Here is an 18,163-nt window from a genome sequence, read left to right on the forward strand (position 1 = left end):
AGTGAATCTATTGCCCAAAAACCACCAGTCCAGCATATTGCAAATTAAAGATTTTTCACTTTACCCGTTTTTGGAGCTCTACTTTGTACACAGTGTTACTTGATCATGCTTGCCGCAGGCTTCCCAGACATCAAAGCACAGTTTGAAACAGAACTTGGTACCCCACTGTAATACTAGCTAGATATCTACCTGTTTGACTGGGGATTACATGATTTATTTTATTTTCTGCCTTGCTGTTTGCCCCCCACGGGTGCTGCCTTCTGTACATTGTATCCATGTTCAACTGTGGTTCCTTACACCCCAGTTATCAGAGGGGGCCCCTTATATCTTGCTAAAGTCTGCCTCCTCCTGGGGGACATTCAGGCAGTGTCTTAATCACTTTCCTAGGAAGGCTGCACAGACAACATTATCATTGTTGGTTTTAAGTATTTTTGTGTTCATTGGGTGCGTTAGGGTGTAGCGTTTCATAGTGGATAATAATAACTCAGTGCTATGTGAATATTAAAAGAGGCTCATGTGTCTCAGTTAGGAAGGGGGATTAATGCAAAAATGCTTTTTTAAGAGCAGAGCTATGATGTGGAACCAAGTACAGACTGGTGTCAAATAAGCTGATCCCGAGTTCTGGGTTAGCAAAAGTGGTATGTGGAATGTCATATGTCTGTGCTCTGCTGCTGAGAGTTCAGCAATCTAACAGAAGACTTCCCTGAAATGTGCTGGGTCTCTCTTCCCTTTCCACTTTTCAATCTGGTGGAGAAGAGAGGAGAAAATCTAAGGAGGTGATGGCCGCATGATAGCTCTGCGATTTGTTGCTAGAATCCCTCCTTCTGGAGAGGTGGGTGAGGGTGATTGTACAGTTGTGGATTAAGTGTGACAAAATAAAGAAAAACAGTACCTTAATCCTATTTCTCTTTTTCTTCTCCCTTCACTCCATACTTTTCATTCCCTGTTACTCATACCTTTTTTTTTTTTCAAAAATATTTTTATTCATCCATACCCTTTTATATTTCCATGGGACACTGTTTTGTGTGCTGTCTGCTCCTGGGCACTGCACACAGCTCACCCTTTCTTTCTCCAATCAGGATGGCGGCCTAGTGGAAGAGCCCACTACTTCACCATTTTTGCCTTCACCAAGCCTGAAGCTCCCCCTTTCAAACAGTGCACTCCCTAATCAGACCCTGGGCGGGCTTGCCTCAGGGCTGGGCATGCAAAACTTGAATTCTTCTAGACAGGTAAGGCTGTTGGGAGAGATCACAAGTTGAATTTCAGCTCTCTTGGACTCTGCTGCTAGTGCCCATCACTCCCCAGGGGAAAACGGTGGTTTAAACTGAAAGTGCATCCATGTTCACGTGAAATATCAGTAGAGAAGTTACCTGCTGTGTAAACATTTCACGTTATAAGACATAAAACAACTGCTTAGTTGTAATTAGCCTGCTAATTACATGCATCCATTGAGAAGAGACTGTAGTGTTATGGATTTATACCACTGAACCCTGGTATAGCCCTGCCTTGATTGATGTGAGGTTTCTTTTTCTGAGGCGTTGCTAATTGTCACAGACTCTAAGGCAGAGGCATTACTCTAATTCATCTTTCCTGGTTGGCATAATTACTCAGTGATGAGATGGGTGAGAAGTGATGGGGGCTTTTTTATTCCTGCTGTAAGTGTCAAGGCAACTCATAGCTTTGACAGGTGGTAAAAAAACAACTGTGCTTCTAGCGCCTCTGGTCAAAGAGAGCGTTGTGGCAAGAGGGATGTTTTGGCCCTTGGGTAGAGCATGCTGAAAGGAAAAGGCAAGGAGATGGAGGGGGAGATTGATAAACAGGAGACTGAGAGGCCATAAACTACTGCTGATTATGAAAAGGTTATTTTTGCCATAGAAATTGAAGTTCCATCAAAGATAAGAAATAACAACACAGAAAAACTCTAGATATCATTCTATGGTGGTTTTTATTACGTATATTCCTTTAAAGTTAGTTTTCTAAAGGCATTACTTGTCCAGCACTTGCAGCCCGTTAAGCTTATCTTTCAGAACCGGAGACTGCCCTAATAGCATGTCCATTATCAGTAGTTTTGTAAAATGACTGAAGTATCAAAACTGCCTAGTTAATTTAAGGATCACAGGATGCTGTGAGTTTAATGACTGCATTCTCCTGTCCCTTGCTACACAAATACAAACCTTTTTGGCGAGTACTTTTTGTTGTTCATCTTGTGACCCTCTAGGGTTATGCATCCTTATAGAAAGCAATCTTCCAACTTCAGCCACCCTTTGTTCAGGCATCTGTACAAAGTTTTGGAGGTTTGGGATGTTGGGTACATGACGATCTTTGCCATGCCTGATTCTAAACCTGATTGTCAATACAGTCTGCATGTACTGGTTTCTTTATCCATGCCTGTCATAATCACTGAGGATAAAGACTGCACAGGTAAATAACTTCCAGGCTGTATGTCGAGTGATGTCTTTAAATGCCAATGTATTTCTTGCCCTGCTGTAGATACCGAGTGGCAATCTGGGTATGTTTGGCAATAGCGGAGCAGCACAAGCCAGGACCATGCAACAGCCGCAGCAACCGCCAGTGCAACCTCTTAATTCATCCCAGCCTAGTCTTCGTGCTCAAGTGCCTCAGTTTCTATCCCCTCAGGTTAGATGACACTTCCACTCATGAGTCTCCCTTTTCCCTGGAACTCTTCCATGTGCACTCTTCTCTCCATATGCATTCTGTTGTCATGCTCCTGTTGCCTGTCTGGGTCTGTGTTGCTGTATTTACTAGCCAGTAAGCATGTTACATGGGTAAGGGGTTCTCGTGTGTATATTCTGTATGTTATCTGGGCACATTCTTGTGTTCCTTTTTGCCAAAAGTAGTGTTTCTAGAGAGTTGAAAGTTTGTTCTCAGCTCTTCTTCCATAAATGGATGTTTGAGTGTGGTTATTAAGATTTCTAGAGCCTCTTGTTAATTTTTTGATAGTTCATGTGTTCCAGCTAACGTCTTGTGAGTCTTATTAATGACTTATACAGTTGCCAGTGTTAAAAGGAAATGTACAATTAAAATACACTGCTCTTCCTTAGGTTCAAGCACAGCTTTTGCAGTTTGCAGCAAAAAACATTGGTCTCAGCCCTGCACAGTTAACCTCGCCAATTAATAATCCTCAGCATATGACGATGTTGAACCAGCTCTATCAGCTGCAGCTGGTAAGTTAAAAGACATGGCAAATAAACTCTAAATCAGAATTGAAAGCATGAAGATAAAATAAGAGAATGGCTAACTAAATTTTTAAATGGACATGACAGATCTTTAAAACAATCAGATGCTGATTTCTTTGGTAGAATTTCTTTTTAAAGAAACAAATTCATGTTTTTTGCCTCAAGCTTTATAGTCATTTGTGGAGTAATTACTCTTTACAGCTGATCAGTGAAACTGAAAACTCAATTGTCCTTGTACTGGTATGAGTAACAGTATATTCTCAGACAGCACTAATCTGTGTATTACCTGCCAACGTACGAACAGCTGGGAGATTTTTGTCACAACATAACAAGAGAGAAATTTCGGTAGTGCTGGTGACCTGGGTTACCTGGAGAACTTCCTTCAGTTGCCTCACTAAAAAATAAAGTGTAGGGTAAATTTCCTGTACTTAAGGGAATGTATGTTAAACACATATGTAACAAGAACTGCTTGTTTATGAAAAGTTTGGTACTTCTGCTATACTTGCAAATATTTTATATATATATCATGTGAGTGTGTATATGAAAATACTGAATTGGATTTTAAGAATATTTTTAAAAGAGGTACCGCTAACAGTCAGTATTTGCTAGGGTTAAACATAAAATTGAGGATGACAGACTACCTTAGTTGCTGATCTTAATGTGGTGGTCAAAACTCTTTTATTAGTAACAGCATTTGATACTATTATTCATTTCTGGTTATGTCTCCTAGTTTAGTGGAGCACAGCATTGATGCCATGCCATGGTAATAATTGAACAGTATCCAACTACTTGAAAAATATCTGTACAGAACTGCTTTGGATTTTAAATTCACGAGTTTCAGAGAAACACCTTGAAAACTGGACTTAAATGTATTATAAAATACATTTGTAACACAGTTGTTACTTTTGCTTCATTGTCTGTTTTCAGAAAACTCCAATGTTTCGGTCTTTTCTGTCTTTTTCATAATGTACCAGAGCAGTTCAAGCACGCTTGTTTGGCTTACTGTGTACGTTTGGACCTCTGACCTCTCATTTCTGTCTTGTAGGCGTACCAACGTTTACAAATCCAGCAGCAGATGTTACAGGCTCAGCGTAATGTTTCCGGACCCATGAGACAACAGGAGCAGCAAGTAGGTTTGCCTGCCAGTTCAATCTCCCCGTTAGAGTTTGGTTTCAATAGCTTAAAGAGATTGTACTACATTATAGCAAAGCGGCTAAAGCATCCTTAGAAACAATAATGTAGTGCATGGCTTGAGTATTGAAAAGGAAAGAGCTGGAGTAATAAAGCTGTTTCACAGCATTCAGTTATTGGAGGAAACCTCTTCAAATTAATACAGTCAATTTTTATTTGTGAAGATATCTACTGTGTTATTTCACTGTAGAGAAAGGCAGAAGAAATCTAGTGGCTTTTTGTTCAATTGAGCATTTATTGATTCTTTTTCTTGCCAGGTTGCACGTACAATCAATAACATGCAGCAGCAGATCCAGCAGCACCAGCGCCAGCTGGCCCAGGCCCTGCTTATGAAGCAGCAGCCTCCCCCTCCACATCTATCTTTGCACCCCTCTGCAGGCAAATCAGCCATGGATAGCTTTTCACCCCATCCCCAGGCTCCCGGCCTACCTGACCTGCAGACCAAAGAGCAACAGTCTTCACCGAACACCTTTGCTCCTTACCCTCTTGGTAAGTGTCCTGCATTAAAACAGTTCAATATGAAAAAGACAGAGGGAGTATATTATGTGAATTCAGCATCTAAATATTTTGCTTCATAGTATAACAAATGCAGAAATACAAAAGATACGTGTATTCAGTAATGTGGAAATGCTAAACCAAAATCACAGTACTGCATGCCTATCTGGTAGCTGTTCAGGTGAACTGTGTTTGCTCACCTGCCTGCAAATACCAGAACAGAAAATGTGCTTAATTAGCTATCTATGTATGGTGCTATTTATGAACTAAACATGAATGAACAGCATAATATTAAAAATAATATAAAATACACAGATATCATACTGATAAGTAGGCATATCATGTGGAAGTCGTGCAAAGTCATCTTTCCACTCTAATCAGCACTGGTAAGGCATCAGTTTTGGTAAGTATTTCAAGAAAGATATGGATCAGTTTAAAGGAATGCAGAAAGAGTGTTGTGCAGACAATTAGATGCTTCAAAAACATAGCTGCTAAGGAAAAAATGAAATCCTCTTCTCACTTTAGTCTAAAGAGAAGACGTGAGACATGCAGGAATCTTCAAAAATGTGAAAGATAGCTTCAAATAAGTTTTCTTGCATGTGGCTGATGCAAGAGGTAATGAACATTTGTTTCATAAAATAAGATCTAGTTAAATATTAAGGATCGTTTATTTGCTTTAAGCAAAGTAGAGTATTGGAATAAATTATCTGGAAAGTTTCTGAAATCTTCACCAGTCATTTTGTGGTAGGTTAGACATAGATCTGTCAAATATGATTGATGTCAAAATAATCGATTCAGCCTTGAGACGGGGTGAGCAGAACAACCTTTCAGACCTGTTTTCTGTGACTGTTTGATGTATGCTACAGACTTCATTTATGACATAAAGGAATTAATTTAATCTCTTTGTGACGCTCTATACTGTATACAATAGAATTGTCAAGCTTTATCTAGCATGCAGCAGTTAAGGTAATTTTGACTGCTATGGTGAGCTGTTATAGCAGGGAGCATCAGAAGGCAAAAGAATGGATGAATTAAAGGCCTAAGTCTAAGAGGTTCTTATCATATCTCAGCTTCCTGTGATCTGCTAACATTCAGGATTATATATCAAAAAGGACCCAGATTCGTGTCACAGAGCATGTCAAAATTATTCCTTAGATATAGCCTGAATGATTTTGCTGTGAGTATACAAACTATATGCCCAAATAGTACAATACCAGCTCTGATGAATAGCAGCTGTTTGTATGGCCTTTTAATCAGTCGCTTTGTTTGGGATTTTTAAAATGTTGTTAGCAAAGTAAAATGGCAGACATCGTGGGGGCGTGCTGGTGAGACATTAGGAATATTTTGGCTTGGCAGTGGAATGCTGCAAATTGTTCACTGATTTAAACGTAGCATTCCAGTGCGTTCTTCCAGAATGCCTTTTCTGCAACAAGTGAGGAGATTGGCAAGTAGAAGTACTGACAGCATTGAAATGTTAGCCCTACATCTTTTTTCCTTTTAGCACAGTTTTAACGTTTTCTGAATACATGGGAGTTATACTGGTGTTCCCATAAAAGCAAAAAATTCTTGACAGCAGGTGAAAATGTGCATGGTAAATTAGCACACATACATACAGATGTCTGAGAATCGATGTCTAGTAATTTCTTTAGCTGGATTTTGAAACACATCTTTTAACCCCCCAGTATATTATGGATATCTAATGACCTGTTTCCCCTTAGCTGGACTGAACCCGAACATGAATGTAAATAACATGGACATTACTGGTGGTTTGTCAGTGAAGGACACTTCTCAGTCCCAGTCTCGCCTTCCTCAGTGGACACACCCCAACTCAATGGATAATCTGTCTAGTGCTGCTTCTTCGCTTGACCAGAACTCCAGCAAGCACGGTATGTTGCGTTTAATCTCTGTCAGTCTCGCTTTTTGAGACTTGAGTCATATTGCAATTGTAATTTTTCTCTCATGTTACTATTTTCAGTAAGTGCTCATAAATGGTTGGTACAAAGTGCCCTTTGAGACTGTGATATTTTTAAGATGGTTTCTGCAGTCACATTCAGCAATGCACTGAAGCTTTTGCTATCACTTCCTACATGCAATGTAGGAATGTTTTTTTCTCATTTGCTAAATTTTGTTGCTCAGAACATGGAGTTCAAGTAAAACAAGCCATTAGTGTTGGCAAAACAAGTCCCACAGGCTTCCCCTTACTCCAGATCTGCATACCTGCAATCCAAAAAAACTTTACATTGGCTTTCTCCCACAGTTTTTCCAGCATCATCAACCTTTCACAGTCAGTCCTGTATAAAGGCATGATGGATTACATAATTACCCACCCTGGGAGTTAGGAGCACAAACTTCGTATTTTTCCAGAAGTTATTGCTAATCTGTTTGAACACCTTTATCCCTAACACCTCCAGTATCCCGAGTCGTTTATTCCTCTATTTCCTGTACCAAGTTTATTCTGTTAGAACATGGTGCTCTGTTAACTTCATTGTATCCTGGATTTTATTATGAGCAGTGTGAATTATTTCTTTTACAATAGTTTTTTATTCTGCAAGTACCTGTACTGCCTGTGCCAAATTGTTGTTTGATAATTTGTAGGAACATGAGAATGGCCATTTCAAATCATCCATCCCATCAGCAATGAATACCTAGAGAAGGGTGAGAAGAGGGCTTGCCTGCAGTGATATTCCTTAGTATGCTGTCTGAGCAAATTCCTGTTTACCATCAGTGTAATGATTTGAATTACTTGGTCTCTTCTTGGCAGTAATGTAATGCAAATTTCTTGAACTTGAGTGTCTAGATTGTACCAGCAATGTATCTCTTCAGCTGTAATTCCTAGTAAGGCTTCAGCAGCTGTTAAGCTTTGTTTTAACGTGTTTACACTTTAATTTTCTTTTTTATCTTTGTAATGCAGAAAGAAAAAAAGAAAATAATAACAAAATCTAGGGACTGATGAAATTCCATACCCAATATTAGTCCCACTCCTAAACAAAGCCTTTCCATTTCATTCATTACAGGTGCTATACCTGGAGGTTTAAGTATTGGTCCTCCGGGAAAGTCCTCCATTGATGACTCTTATGGCCGGTATGATCTGATTCAAAACAGTGAGTCACCCGCCAGTCCACCTGTAGCTGTTCCTCACAGCTGGTCACGTGCCAAAACCGATAGTGATAAAATTTCCAATGGCTCCAGCATAAACTGGCCACCAGGTAACAAAATACAAAGCATTTGTGTTAAATTGTTGGTTTTATTTCTTGAATCCTCATACCTTCTAATACAGAAGAACTTTGGAGAATTACAACTTTATATATTCTTCTTTTTATTATATTTTAAACAGAGTTCCATCCAGGAGTGCCATGGAAAGGACTACAGAATATTGATCCTGAAAATGACCCCGATGTTACTCCTGGAAGTGTTCCAACTGGGCCTACTATAAACACCACAATACAGGATGTTAATCGCTATCTTCTCAAGAGTGGAGGTAAACACACAAATGACCTTCACATCTGTGTATACTTTCATTTTCTTTCCAAGGAAGTTGACATCATATATTAACAGATGTAGTATATTTTTGCGTGTAATCCTAATATAATAATTATTCTGCTCTTAAGTTTCACTGAAAATCCAGAAATACTTGATTTAAATACGGGACTAAGAAGTTTCTGGGTTTCCATGGGAATGTAAATATTTTTATATTGGAGACGTAATATAAACTTCTGTGGTCACTGGAAGTTTTTGTAAGCTGTAATAATTTGTTTTGAACAAGATTTCTCTCTCCATACTGACTAACCTCTTACAGACACCTTGCGAAATACTCAGAAGACAGAATACAAAAGTTGCACAGTTGTTGCTGAGGCACTAATTTATTGTAGCTCTGTTAGAAGATCAATCAGCAAAATGAATCAGAGCTGTTTATCCCCAAAATCATTAAAGAAAAGAATAGGGAATTGACTAGCAAACTAGTATTTCCCAGTGCCATTTCCATGGCTTTTGTCTTGGCAGTGCTTACTCCAGAATTAAAAAGGTCCTTTCTAAAACAGAAAACCATTGGGACTATGCTACTTGTTAACTAGATGTACTGAAACTGGATCAAGGGAAAGGTGGCTTGGCTTAATTGTGATCAGTGTGCCAAGATGGGCAAGTTATCTGCACTCTGATAGAGCACTTTAATATGCACAGGAATAGTGTAATCAGGTTGTAAAGAAGGACCTGTCGGGATTAAAAACGTGGATTTTGTTCTAGTAGTTAAATCTGTGATACCTGTGTAGATTGTAAATCTAAATTGTTTGCAGCTCTGGGCTTGTTAACTCAGGCAAAGGGCTGTGAAACATGAGGGAAAGGAAGCAAGGGTTTTCATTGTCTTGAATGATTTTAGTTGTCTCTTACCAGAAAGCAATCTTTAAGTTGAAACATGAAGTGTTTGTGTGCATGAGTAATGTTGAATTAACTTCTAATGACCCAAATGTACTTCAAGGGGCAGGCAGCCTGGATGGTTTGAAGTTATAATAAGAAAAGCATAAAGACATAATTTAGTCACAGTTGAGGTATGGTGCACCCAAGAAATAGTCCCTTTAGGTCAAAAGCCTAGCTTTTACTGTGAGAAGTAAACAGGCACTCAAGAGCCAAAACCTTTTGAAAAGTAGTGACTGTTGGGGTCCTGATTAGCTTTTTATCTTGTTAATAATATAATTTTAATAAAAAGTGTAGTTGCTGAACCTGTTTCTTTATGCTTGTATAACCTAGGTGTTTTTTTCTAGGTAAAATACCTGTTATTGTCAGTACCGCTCCATATGAGATTGGTGCTTTAATGACATGCTGCCAGGAAAAGACTGTTCTGAATACTGCAGCTTGAAGTACACGGGTTGTATTAACAGAGCTGATCTCCATTTAGACAGTAGTGTATAGCATCCTTGCACTGTACACTTAGAAAGAGACAAAACCTAAGCTTTTGGGTTGATTTTTGCTTTACACTGTTTGCTAATGAAGCGTTGCAGGGTCAGCCACCATGAGCTGAAAGTCTTAGCCATGTGGCACCAGGAACCGTTTCAGCTCTGTGAGCATATGGGCCTTTGAATCTGATATAATTCCTACCTGGGAAATAGATTATTTCCAGAGAAGGCCTTGATACCGAGTTATTTTGCTTGAGACTGAGTCTGCATTGGTGTCCTTTGGAGTGCAGTGAGTCTGGATAAGGTAAAGTTTGGTTGGTTGCTGTTCCAGTTGAAAATACAGCCTGTGTTTTTTGTTGAGCTGAGGGACGAGATTGTCCTTTCACTTACTCCGTTCTACCTCAGTACAACGCTCTTTTCCGAAGAACTCACATATGTTTTTATTAGTCAGTTAAATATGTTCCAGTATCACAGTTCATCTCTGTATGTCAGGAATGATAAGTCACCTAGGGTACACACTTAATTTTGTTGGTATCTAGAGAGAATACTTCCAGCTATTCTGGTCTTTATAAAGAAGATATTTGATTTTATGTTCAGTTTCTTTCATTTGCTGCCAGTAAGAAAATTGTACGTATGCTTAGATAGCTCCTCAGATTGTAAGTGATTTACCACGACGGTTTCAAGCTATTTCATTTCATGTTATCAGTTTGAGAAGAGATTGCTAAAATATATCCGTGCTTTACTGAAAGTCTGCAAAAATCTAAAAATGTTTGTGGGCATTAGGTTGCAGGAGAAGTGCTTACCTCAAGTAATTTAGGACAAATCACCCATGGTAAGAGGTTAGTTTATCATATACATCTATGCTCATCTACAGTTGCCATTGCTTAAGGCAGCCACCAGAGCACCTTTGTAAATGAAGCCTGTTCCTTGAGACTAAACAGTTTAATGCTGATTTTTTGAGAGTCACGTATCTTAAAGGAAACGCAGAATTTATCTTCTGCACAGGCGCTAGTACATTTGCTACTGTGCCAGCTTTCTTTTCTTTCCTACTAAAGACTTCTGCTTCCTTTATCATGCTTTCTATAACATTTCATTCCTAGACTTCAGAGACCAGGCTGATTAAGGAAAAATGCCTTGCATGGTTTGTATTTTCACATAATAGATTTGCTTATGTCACACCAGACATCATATGCCCATCTTTCTTAGTTGCTTCTCTGCTGGTTCTGCAGGGTCATCCCCAACATCATCTCAGAATGCCACGCTGCCTTCATCGAGTGCCTGGCCGCTTAGTGCCTCCGGCTACAGTAGCTCTTTCAGCAGCATTGCATCCGCACCTAGCATTGCAGGTACGAAACATGGCCTTTCTACTTTCACATCCTTCTGCATTCTGAGAAAAGGCCCTAGAAAGTGCTTTCCCAGTTATTACAGTAGTGCTACTATAGACAGAAGCATATTTTTTTAGTCCTGTGTTAGGTAGGCAGCTCTCCTGGCAGCTCTTTGGTGGTGAGTGTTGGATGGTATTCCTGGAACTGTGTTAAGGAAAAATATATTTATTCCACATGGTGCCACATGCTGTCACTCTGTATTGGCATCGAGATCTCTGAATGACTCATTTCCATTGGAACTTTGAGGAGAAATATTCTATTATCTAGGACATCAGTAGAAACTCCCCTACTAGACCCTTCCAGTGAGAGCTGGTAGAAAATTTTTGTTAATAAACTCACTGTTAAAAGTGAACCATCTTCAGCTCAGGAAAAACAGTAGTAGTACCTCAAGGAGGCACTCTGCATGGCTGTGGAGGGGTTGGGTTTGGGGGCTCTTTAAATGTCTTCTAAAAGTCAATCCAAAGTCTGATGCTCCCCTATATGGCTGAGCTTGTAGATGGTCTAAATAATTACCCCATTCTTTTTAATGAGCATTCTGGAGCATTTCTGTCTGCAAATCATGGAAACTGCTTGTGAACTTGGCTGCCTAAATATCCAGTTTGTCCCATTATAAAAATGTGTTGGAACCGTTGTATGGATTGCATTAGCATTTTCATATCTAATCAATGAAAACCTTTCACTTTGAATAAATGAAGCTGCAGCCTCCAGGTTGTATTGAAAAATGCAAAACAAAAACGGTTTGTTTGAAATGGTTTACTCCAATGAAAGGAAAAGAAAGGAATGGCTTGCTTTTTTTATCTGGCGTACATTTCTGCTTTATTTGCTCTTTATTTTTTTGCAGTGTCATCTAATCTTTGTGTTAACCCCATAAAAAGTCGTGACATAGCAACGTCTAATCTGTGGTAATGTGCATGTATCATGTGCTGCATCACAGGCTGAGCTGCTCTGAGTTGTAAAACTCAGACTTTCTCCCATTCCTCCCCATAATTTTACCCTTGTTAATGTCTTTGTCATCATCGTCAAATTATTTTTGTTGCTACAGTTTGCAAGAAGATGGGAGAGTGGTTGCCCTTTCACTTAAATTGTTACGATTCGGTATAAAAACATTGAGTTAAATGATACAAATAAGTGGAGGCAATTTGAGGAATGCATGTGTGTATATAACTGAGGCTGTGATTTGGTGACTGGTAAATTTGGCTTTAAGGACTAATAAAAAATCCTCAGTGTCTGCCTCATGCAAAGCACTGATTCAGGATAAGCTTTATCTCCCAGTTCAAATCTGGTTTTAAAAAGAAATCACAAGACTTTTGCATCTTGGACTTTGTCAGACCAAATATTTTCTTACTGTCTGCAATCAACATTAAAGCATTAAGGCAGCATAATCACAATACCATTTGCTCTGGCAGAAGATGCAGTGATGTGACTGTCCATTCCAGTCAAATGTGCTGCTGCTGTTAGTAGCCATGGGACTGTGTTGTGCCAAGAAAATTGGACTCTTAAATTTCTCCACATATGTTGGTACTACAAGGAAGAAAGGCAGGGATGTGTAAGTCTAAAGGTGAATAAAGGATTTTGTTGTGGTATCCATAGTTGGAATCAATTTTGTCTGCCACTCTGAATGCTAAACTGTTGTTCTTAGTTTTTGTATTATTTTATAAAACTCTGATTTGGCAGAAACTGTAGTAAAATAGTTTAAAAACTGTTTAGGGAAATAACAAGCTGAACAGTAAAAAGCTACGAAGAGTGACAGGTTGTGCGTTGGCCTAATGTTCTGAAGACTTCTTTTTTCTCAAAGACACTTGGAAAAAAGAGTATCTGTTACTTTGAATATTCAGAAATACAGTTTTTGTTGGTCTTTGATCTTTGGAATTTTAATAATATATCAGAAGAACGTATTGATACACTGCTTACTTTATATTAGATAAAATGACTTGAGTAAGAAAGAGTGGTTAAGTTCTATTAAACCTTTGAGAGAGAGAATCTTTAAGTGTTTCATTATAGTTTTGATGAAATTCAATTTCAAATACTTAAGTAATTTCCTGGTCTTTTTTCATGTATTGTCTTTTACATGAAAGCAAAATAGTAGGAGATTTTAAAAAAGGAAGTGTATATGTATCAGGTGTGAGATTCATTAAATACAAAATTCTTTGAAAGTGTAAATACTAGGGTAAGTAGGTTCAAGGGACAGAGGATTTATCTCACTGGATGCTATTCTTTTCTCTCCCGAAAAGTTGGAAGAATATAGTCAGAGCAGAAGCTTGATGATTACCCATCCAACTTGGTTTAACAGTTGTTGCTAACTAAAAATACACAAATTTATGTTTTTCTATTTCAGGTAAATTGTCAGACATCAAGTCTACGTGGTCCTCTGGCCCAATCTCTCACACACAAGCCTCTCTGTCCCATGAACTATGGAAGGTACCCAGAAACACTACTGCTCCTACGAGACCACCTCCAGGCTTAACAAACACCAAGCCATCATCTACATGGGGTGCCAGTCCCCTGGGTTGGACCAGCTCTTACTCCTCTGGTACTCTTGACTTCTGTGTTTTGTAACACCGCAGTGCCACCTTTTTAATAATGGTTTGCTTTTGTTCTGTGAGGCACCCCATAGCTGTGTATTAGATTCCAGAAACTTGAGGTTTAATGCAAGTATTACAGAATCAAAGAATCATCTAGGGTGGAAAAGACCTTCAGGATCATCAGATTGTGTCTGCTTTGGGGATGAAGTTCATGTCTGTTCATTTTAGTTAGGATAAGTTGTAAATGAAGCTGTCATCTTTCAGGTGGTCATATTAGCAGTTTTACATAGGAATTGCCAAATTATTTCCAACTAGGACTTTTTTTCCATTTCTTCAATTTCTAAAAATATATTTTAAACGTGTTTCTTGTTTTGTGGTATGATCTGTGTACAAGATAAGTGAATCAGCCCATGAAATGTAATATGGAACACATTTTTGGAGCGTAGATGTGAAGCATTTAGGACCTGATGGCATTGCAGGGCCATCAGGGAATGTCTTAATTTTTTCATGCAGACTCTTTTCTCAGGTGGTGTTGTGTTGTTTAAATATAAATAGGAGAAACCATGGATCTGGCAATATAAATATGCACACATATATATATATATAAAATGGTTGTTTATGAAGTACTGTCAGCTTCTAAAGTATGACACCTATTTTATAAAGCTGACTATTAATCTGCCTCCACTTACTTGAGAATTAAACGTTCTTCCCTCCTCTTGCCATTTATTTTGTCTCTGTTTTCTTCACAAAACCCCACCTGGTGGGCAGATATTGCTGATGCCAGGATTCCCCCTGGAGCCTGAGTGTGGTCACGCCTGTGACTACAGAAGTACTGCGGTTTCTCAAATGCCACTCATAAATACCAAGCTTGTACAGTTTCTCATTGTAAAACACCAGGCTGAAGTTGAAGAAGCAGGTTTTGTTGGTTATGTCCTTGTATCTTTAATCAGAACACTGTCAGTGCGGAAATATGTTTTGAATAAGTCATATGCATTAATCTATCATTGGCAAGATAGCAGAATGCTGCAGTGCTGTAAAAATCTTTAATAGCAAGCAGCAATCTGAGCTTGGACATCTGAATTGCTTTTAAAATGTGTCTTCCAGATTAATTCTAACGTAACTTGAAGATGCAGTTTGTTGCAGTGTCATACCTGCATCTGCTAGTTTTCTAATGGTTATTGTGGGAACGTGAAAAATGCCACAGATCTTTTAAATGTAACAAAAGCAGGTTTTCACTCAGCAGCTTTTCATTCCAAAGATGACAATAAATCAAGACGTGAGGAAACCGCTGTAGGATTTGTTTTCAGTAGCAGTAACGCTTGCTAGTATGTTGTGATTCCAGATAAGTTTTCTTCTTGTAACATGCTCTCCACACCATGATAAAATGTTTTGTTGTGGAATTTGTATTGTAGGTTCTGCATGGAGTACTGACAGCTCAGGGAGAACAAGCAGCTGGCTGGTTCTTCGAAACCTCACACCCCAGGTAAATAGAATTGTACATAACTAGTTATGAAAAGAGACTTGTCACATTTAAGAGATAAGAACATTTATCAGCCTTGGTCATTTGGTTCGTTTGAAGGGAAAATTATTATTCTGTATTGATTACAAGTGTCTGTCTTCTACAGGGAGTTTTTTAAGTTTTCAAAGTGCTGTCAAATCAAGTATCAACTTTTAAGACTGTAATGAGTCATTCAGTGTGCATCATTTATGTATGTGTAAGTATGGAGGTGAATGATGTTTTTTAAAGCAGATACAGAAATACTAAATCTGCTTTTCCTGTGGGTGGTGGTTTGGTTTTTTTGTTGTTCTTCTCCTAAGTCTGTCAAATCCTCTAGTCCTCCACTAGTATCATTCACAGAAAAACATAAGTCACAAAGCCTTGAATGTAGACATCCAATTTTATCTTGGGGAAAATTTAGTTATATTTGTGAACAGTGTGTTTTTCCTTTGACTTATTTCTGGACTTTTGTGGACTAATGATAATTTCTATCACCTAAATTGGGAAATTTTGTGCACTGGACTGTAGAGAAGCCTTAAAAAGACAGGATGTCTCACTCAGTGAAGACACTGATAAACGTGTAATTAAATTCTTACAGAAGAAAAACTTTTTTTTCCTTTCACCTGTACTTAACTCTCTAGCTTTTAAAACTTATTTAGTTAACAAGCATTTAAGGTAAAATCACAAAAATACAGATAACCATTTCCCTGCCTTCCCTCTTACCAGATCGATGGTTCCACACTGCGGACACTGTGTTTGCAACATGGCCCTCTGATAACATTCCACTTGAACCTGACGCAAGGGAATGCTGTGGTCCGATACAGTTCCAAGGAAGAAGCAGCCAAGGCCCAGAAGTCTCTGCATATGTACGTTTCTTTTCTCTTTCCTTTGTTATGAACCCAGGTTTATCTCAGAAACTATTTTCTTAGGCATTTATTTACTAGGACTTGGAACTGATCACTAGTTTAATCTGATTTTCAAAATTATGTAATGATAAAAGAGAAAAAGTAATTGAGGACTAGATACTCATATACTACTGAATAAGAGGTCATTACAAAACTTGATACTAGATTTGTCATTACTAATGTGGTCAGTAAGGATTTCTCATATAAGGTTGCAAAGAATTTGTAAGGTGTGATAAGAATTCCAAAGGAAGCTGAGAGAACATGAGACAAGGTTTTAGCTTTAAAGAGCAACGGAAAGGACTAAATGATGATAAATAATGAACGTGTTAATGGTGGTCACCTTTTTAAAAGGAGTTATGAAAGAAACTGAAGAAATGTGTGATAACAAAATGTGCTTTTTAGGTGTTTTTAAATCCTTGGGACTAATTGACATACTATGCAAGACCTGGCGTAGATAAAATCAGTGACAATAGAGGGAGGATTAAGAATGCTCATGTTTCAAAAGAATACATAGGTGCTTAAGAGTTGGAAAGCAATTTTCTTTCTCAACAGGTTATAGCATGAGTATAAAGAAAAATACTGATCATAGCAGAAACATTGTCTGGAACTAGCTGTACTACTGGCCTGATTACCTTCCCTATACTTAGAAATTTAGGAGCAATGGTTACTCCATGTGTAAAGTTGCAACTACTTTCCCATTGTGAAATCGATTAACAGAAAGTGTAGTAATAATAATTATATTAATGCCTGTGTTGCTTTTTTAACTGTTGACCATTCCTTAATTAAATATTCCAAAGCAGCATTTGGAGCAATTGGAGATGAAAAATTGACCCATCTTAGTTATATCAGTTTAGATGCAGGCATCAAGTAAAAGAAACAATGCCAAAGGCAAAATTAATATATGAGTTTAAAGATAAGTGCTTATTTCAGATATGTAAATGTAAATTTCCTAGCATATCAGTGATCTGGAAGGCCTCTGTTTAAATTGTTTTTTTAATAGGTTGTGGCATAACTATAGTTACACTGCTGGCAAGGACAGGACAGCCCTCCCTGAATGAAAAGGGTCGAGTTCTCTCTGTTTGGTTTGCTGGCAGGGTGACAGTGGTAAATCACAATGGGATCTGTGGAAGCCAACAGGACAGTATTAGAGTTCCAAGAGGTATCAGCCACTATCAGTTTCACAGATAAATGTTTACATCGACTTGATCACTGCAAAATAATACATCGCAGAGCCAAGTTTCAGATTCCATCTGGGTTGACAGGAGAATAGCTTGCTCACATTCCCTATCTCTGGTTATGAGGGGTTTTTTTGGCGTATAAATTAGGAGCAGCAATGATTAATACTTTTTGGAAAATAATTTAAAATTTTATGAAGAATGAGTAGTTTTCAAAGACTCTGGATCTCTTCGCTTACATATTTAGTAAAGGTAGAAATTCTTGAGGAGTGATTTTCAGCAAGGAGCATTTGCACAAACCCAGCTTGTGGACTGAGTGCTTCCAAACCAGTGGCTGTGGTCAGGTGGTGAGGGGCAATGGCCATTGTAAACACAGTTGTATTCCAACGAAAGCGCTGTTTGTTCGTGTCTGTGTTCAGATTTACATGCCACGCAGCGGTGAGACTGAACTAACACAGAGAACCTGGAGGTTTAGGCACAGTACCAGGTAGATTTATTTTCCATTCTTCTTTAAAAGATCTTGGGTTGCAAAATGCATTCTAGAAGAAAATAAAATTAGGTTCTTGGAAGAAGTCTACATCCATGGCATTAGTCATGCAGTTATTCTCGTCAAACATATACAAAGGAAATTAATTTTAAGCATACTATTTAAAAAAGTGAGGTTTCAGGAAACAGGGTGGGGGAGGAGGAAAGACAAAATCTTCGACTTTGCAGGATGAGTGGTGAGTTGCATTGAAGTAAAAATCAATTTTTGGAGTACAGATGCTGAGACTATGTTCCCAACACAACCAGTGCATTTCAAGAATATTTTTAAAACAAAATCAGGAATAAGCATTAGGCGCAGTAGAGTTGAACTGTACATTGAAGAGTTAAGCATTGTGATGGAGTTAAGACCTTTAAAGGTATGAA

At 38.4% G+C, this 18,163-nt stretch overlaps 1 protein-coding gene across 6 annotated transcripts in view; it reads left to right on the forward strand.

Moving 5' to 3' along the window:
• The window catches only part of TNRC6C (trinucleotide repeat containing adaptor 6C), a 109,820-nt gene that overhangs the window by 88,383 nt on the left and 3,274 nt on the right, over positions 1 to 18,163 (forward strand). For 4 of the 6 annotated variants that reach the window (XM_074922294.1, XM_074922295.1, XM_074922298.1 and 1 more), the window contains 12 exons: positions 1,056 to 1,229; positions 2,491 to 2,637; positions 3,063 to 3,185; positions 4,243 to 4,326; positions 4,646 to 4,877; positions 6,602 to 6,769; positions 7,898 to 8,089; positions 8,218 to 8,361; positions 10,999 to 11,115; positions 13,490 to 13,684; positions 15,089 to 15,159; positions 15,901 to 16,040. In XM_074922294.1, coding sequence (XP_074778395.1) covers positions 1,056 to 1,229; positions 2,491 to 2,637; positions 3,063 to 3,185; positions 4,243 to 4,326; positions 4,646 to 4,877; positions 6,602 to 6,769; positions 7,898 to 8,089; positions 8,218 to 8,361; positions 10,999 to 11,115; positions 13,490 to 13,684; positions 15,089 to 15,159; positions 15,901 to 16,040 — 1,787 coding nt within the window. The remainder of the gene's footprint in view (positions 1 to 1,055; positions 1,230 to 2,490; positions 2,638 to 3,062; positions 3,186 to 4,242; positions 4,327 to 4,645; positions 4,878 to 6,601; positions 6,770 to 7,897; positions 8,090 to 8,217; positions 8,362 to 10,998; positions 11,116 to 13,489; positions 13,685 to 15,088; positions 15,160 to 15,900; positions 16,041 to 18,163) is intronic. The other 2 variants (XM_074922296.1, XM_074922299.1) reach the window with 2 other exon arrangements.

The sequence above is a fragment of the Athene noctua genome, chromosome 18 (genome assembly GCF_965140245.1).
Source record: "Athene noctua chromosome 18, bAthNoc1.hap1.1, whole genome shotgun sequence".
NCBI lineage: Eukaryota > Metazoa > Chordata > Aves > Strigiformes > Strigidae > Athene > Athene noctua.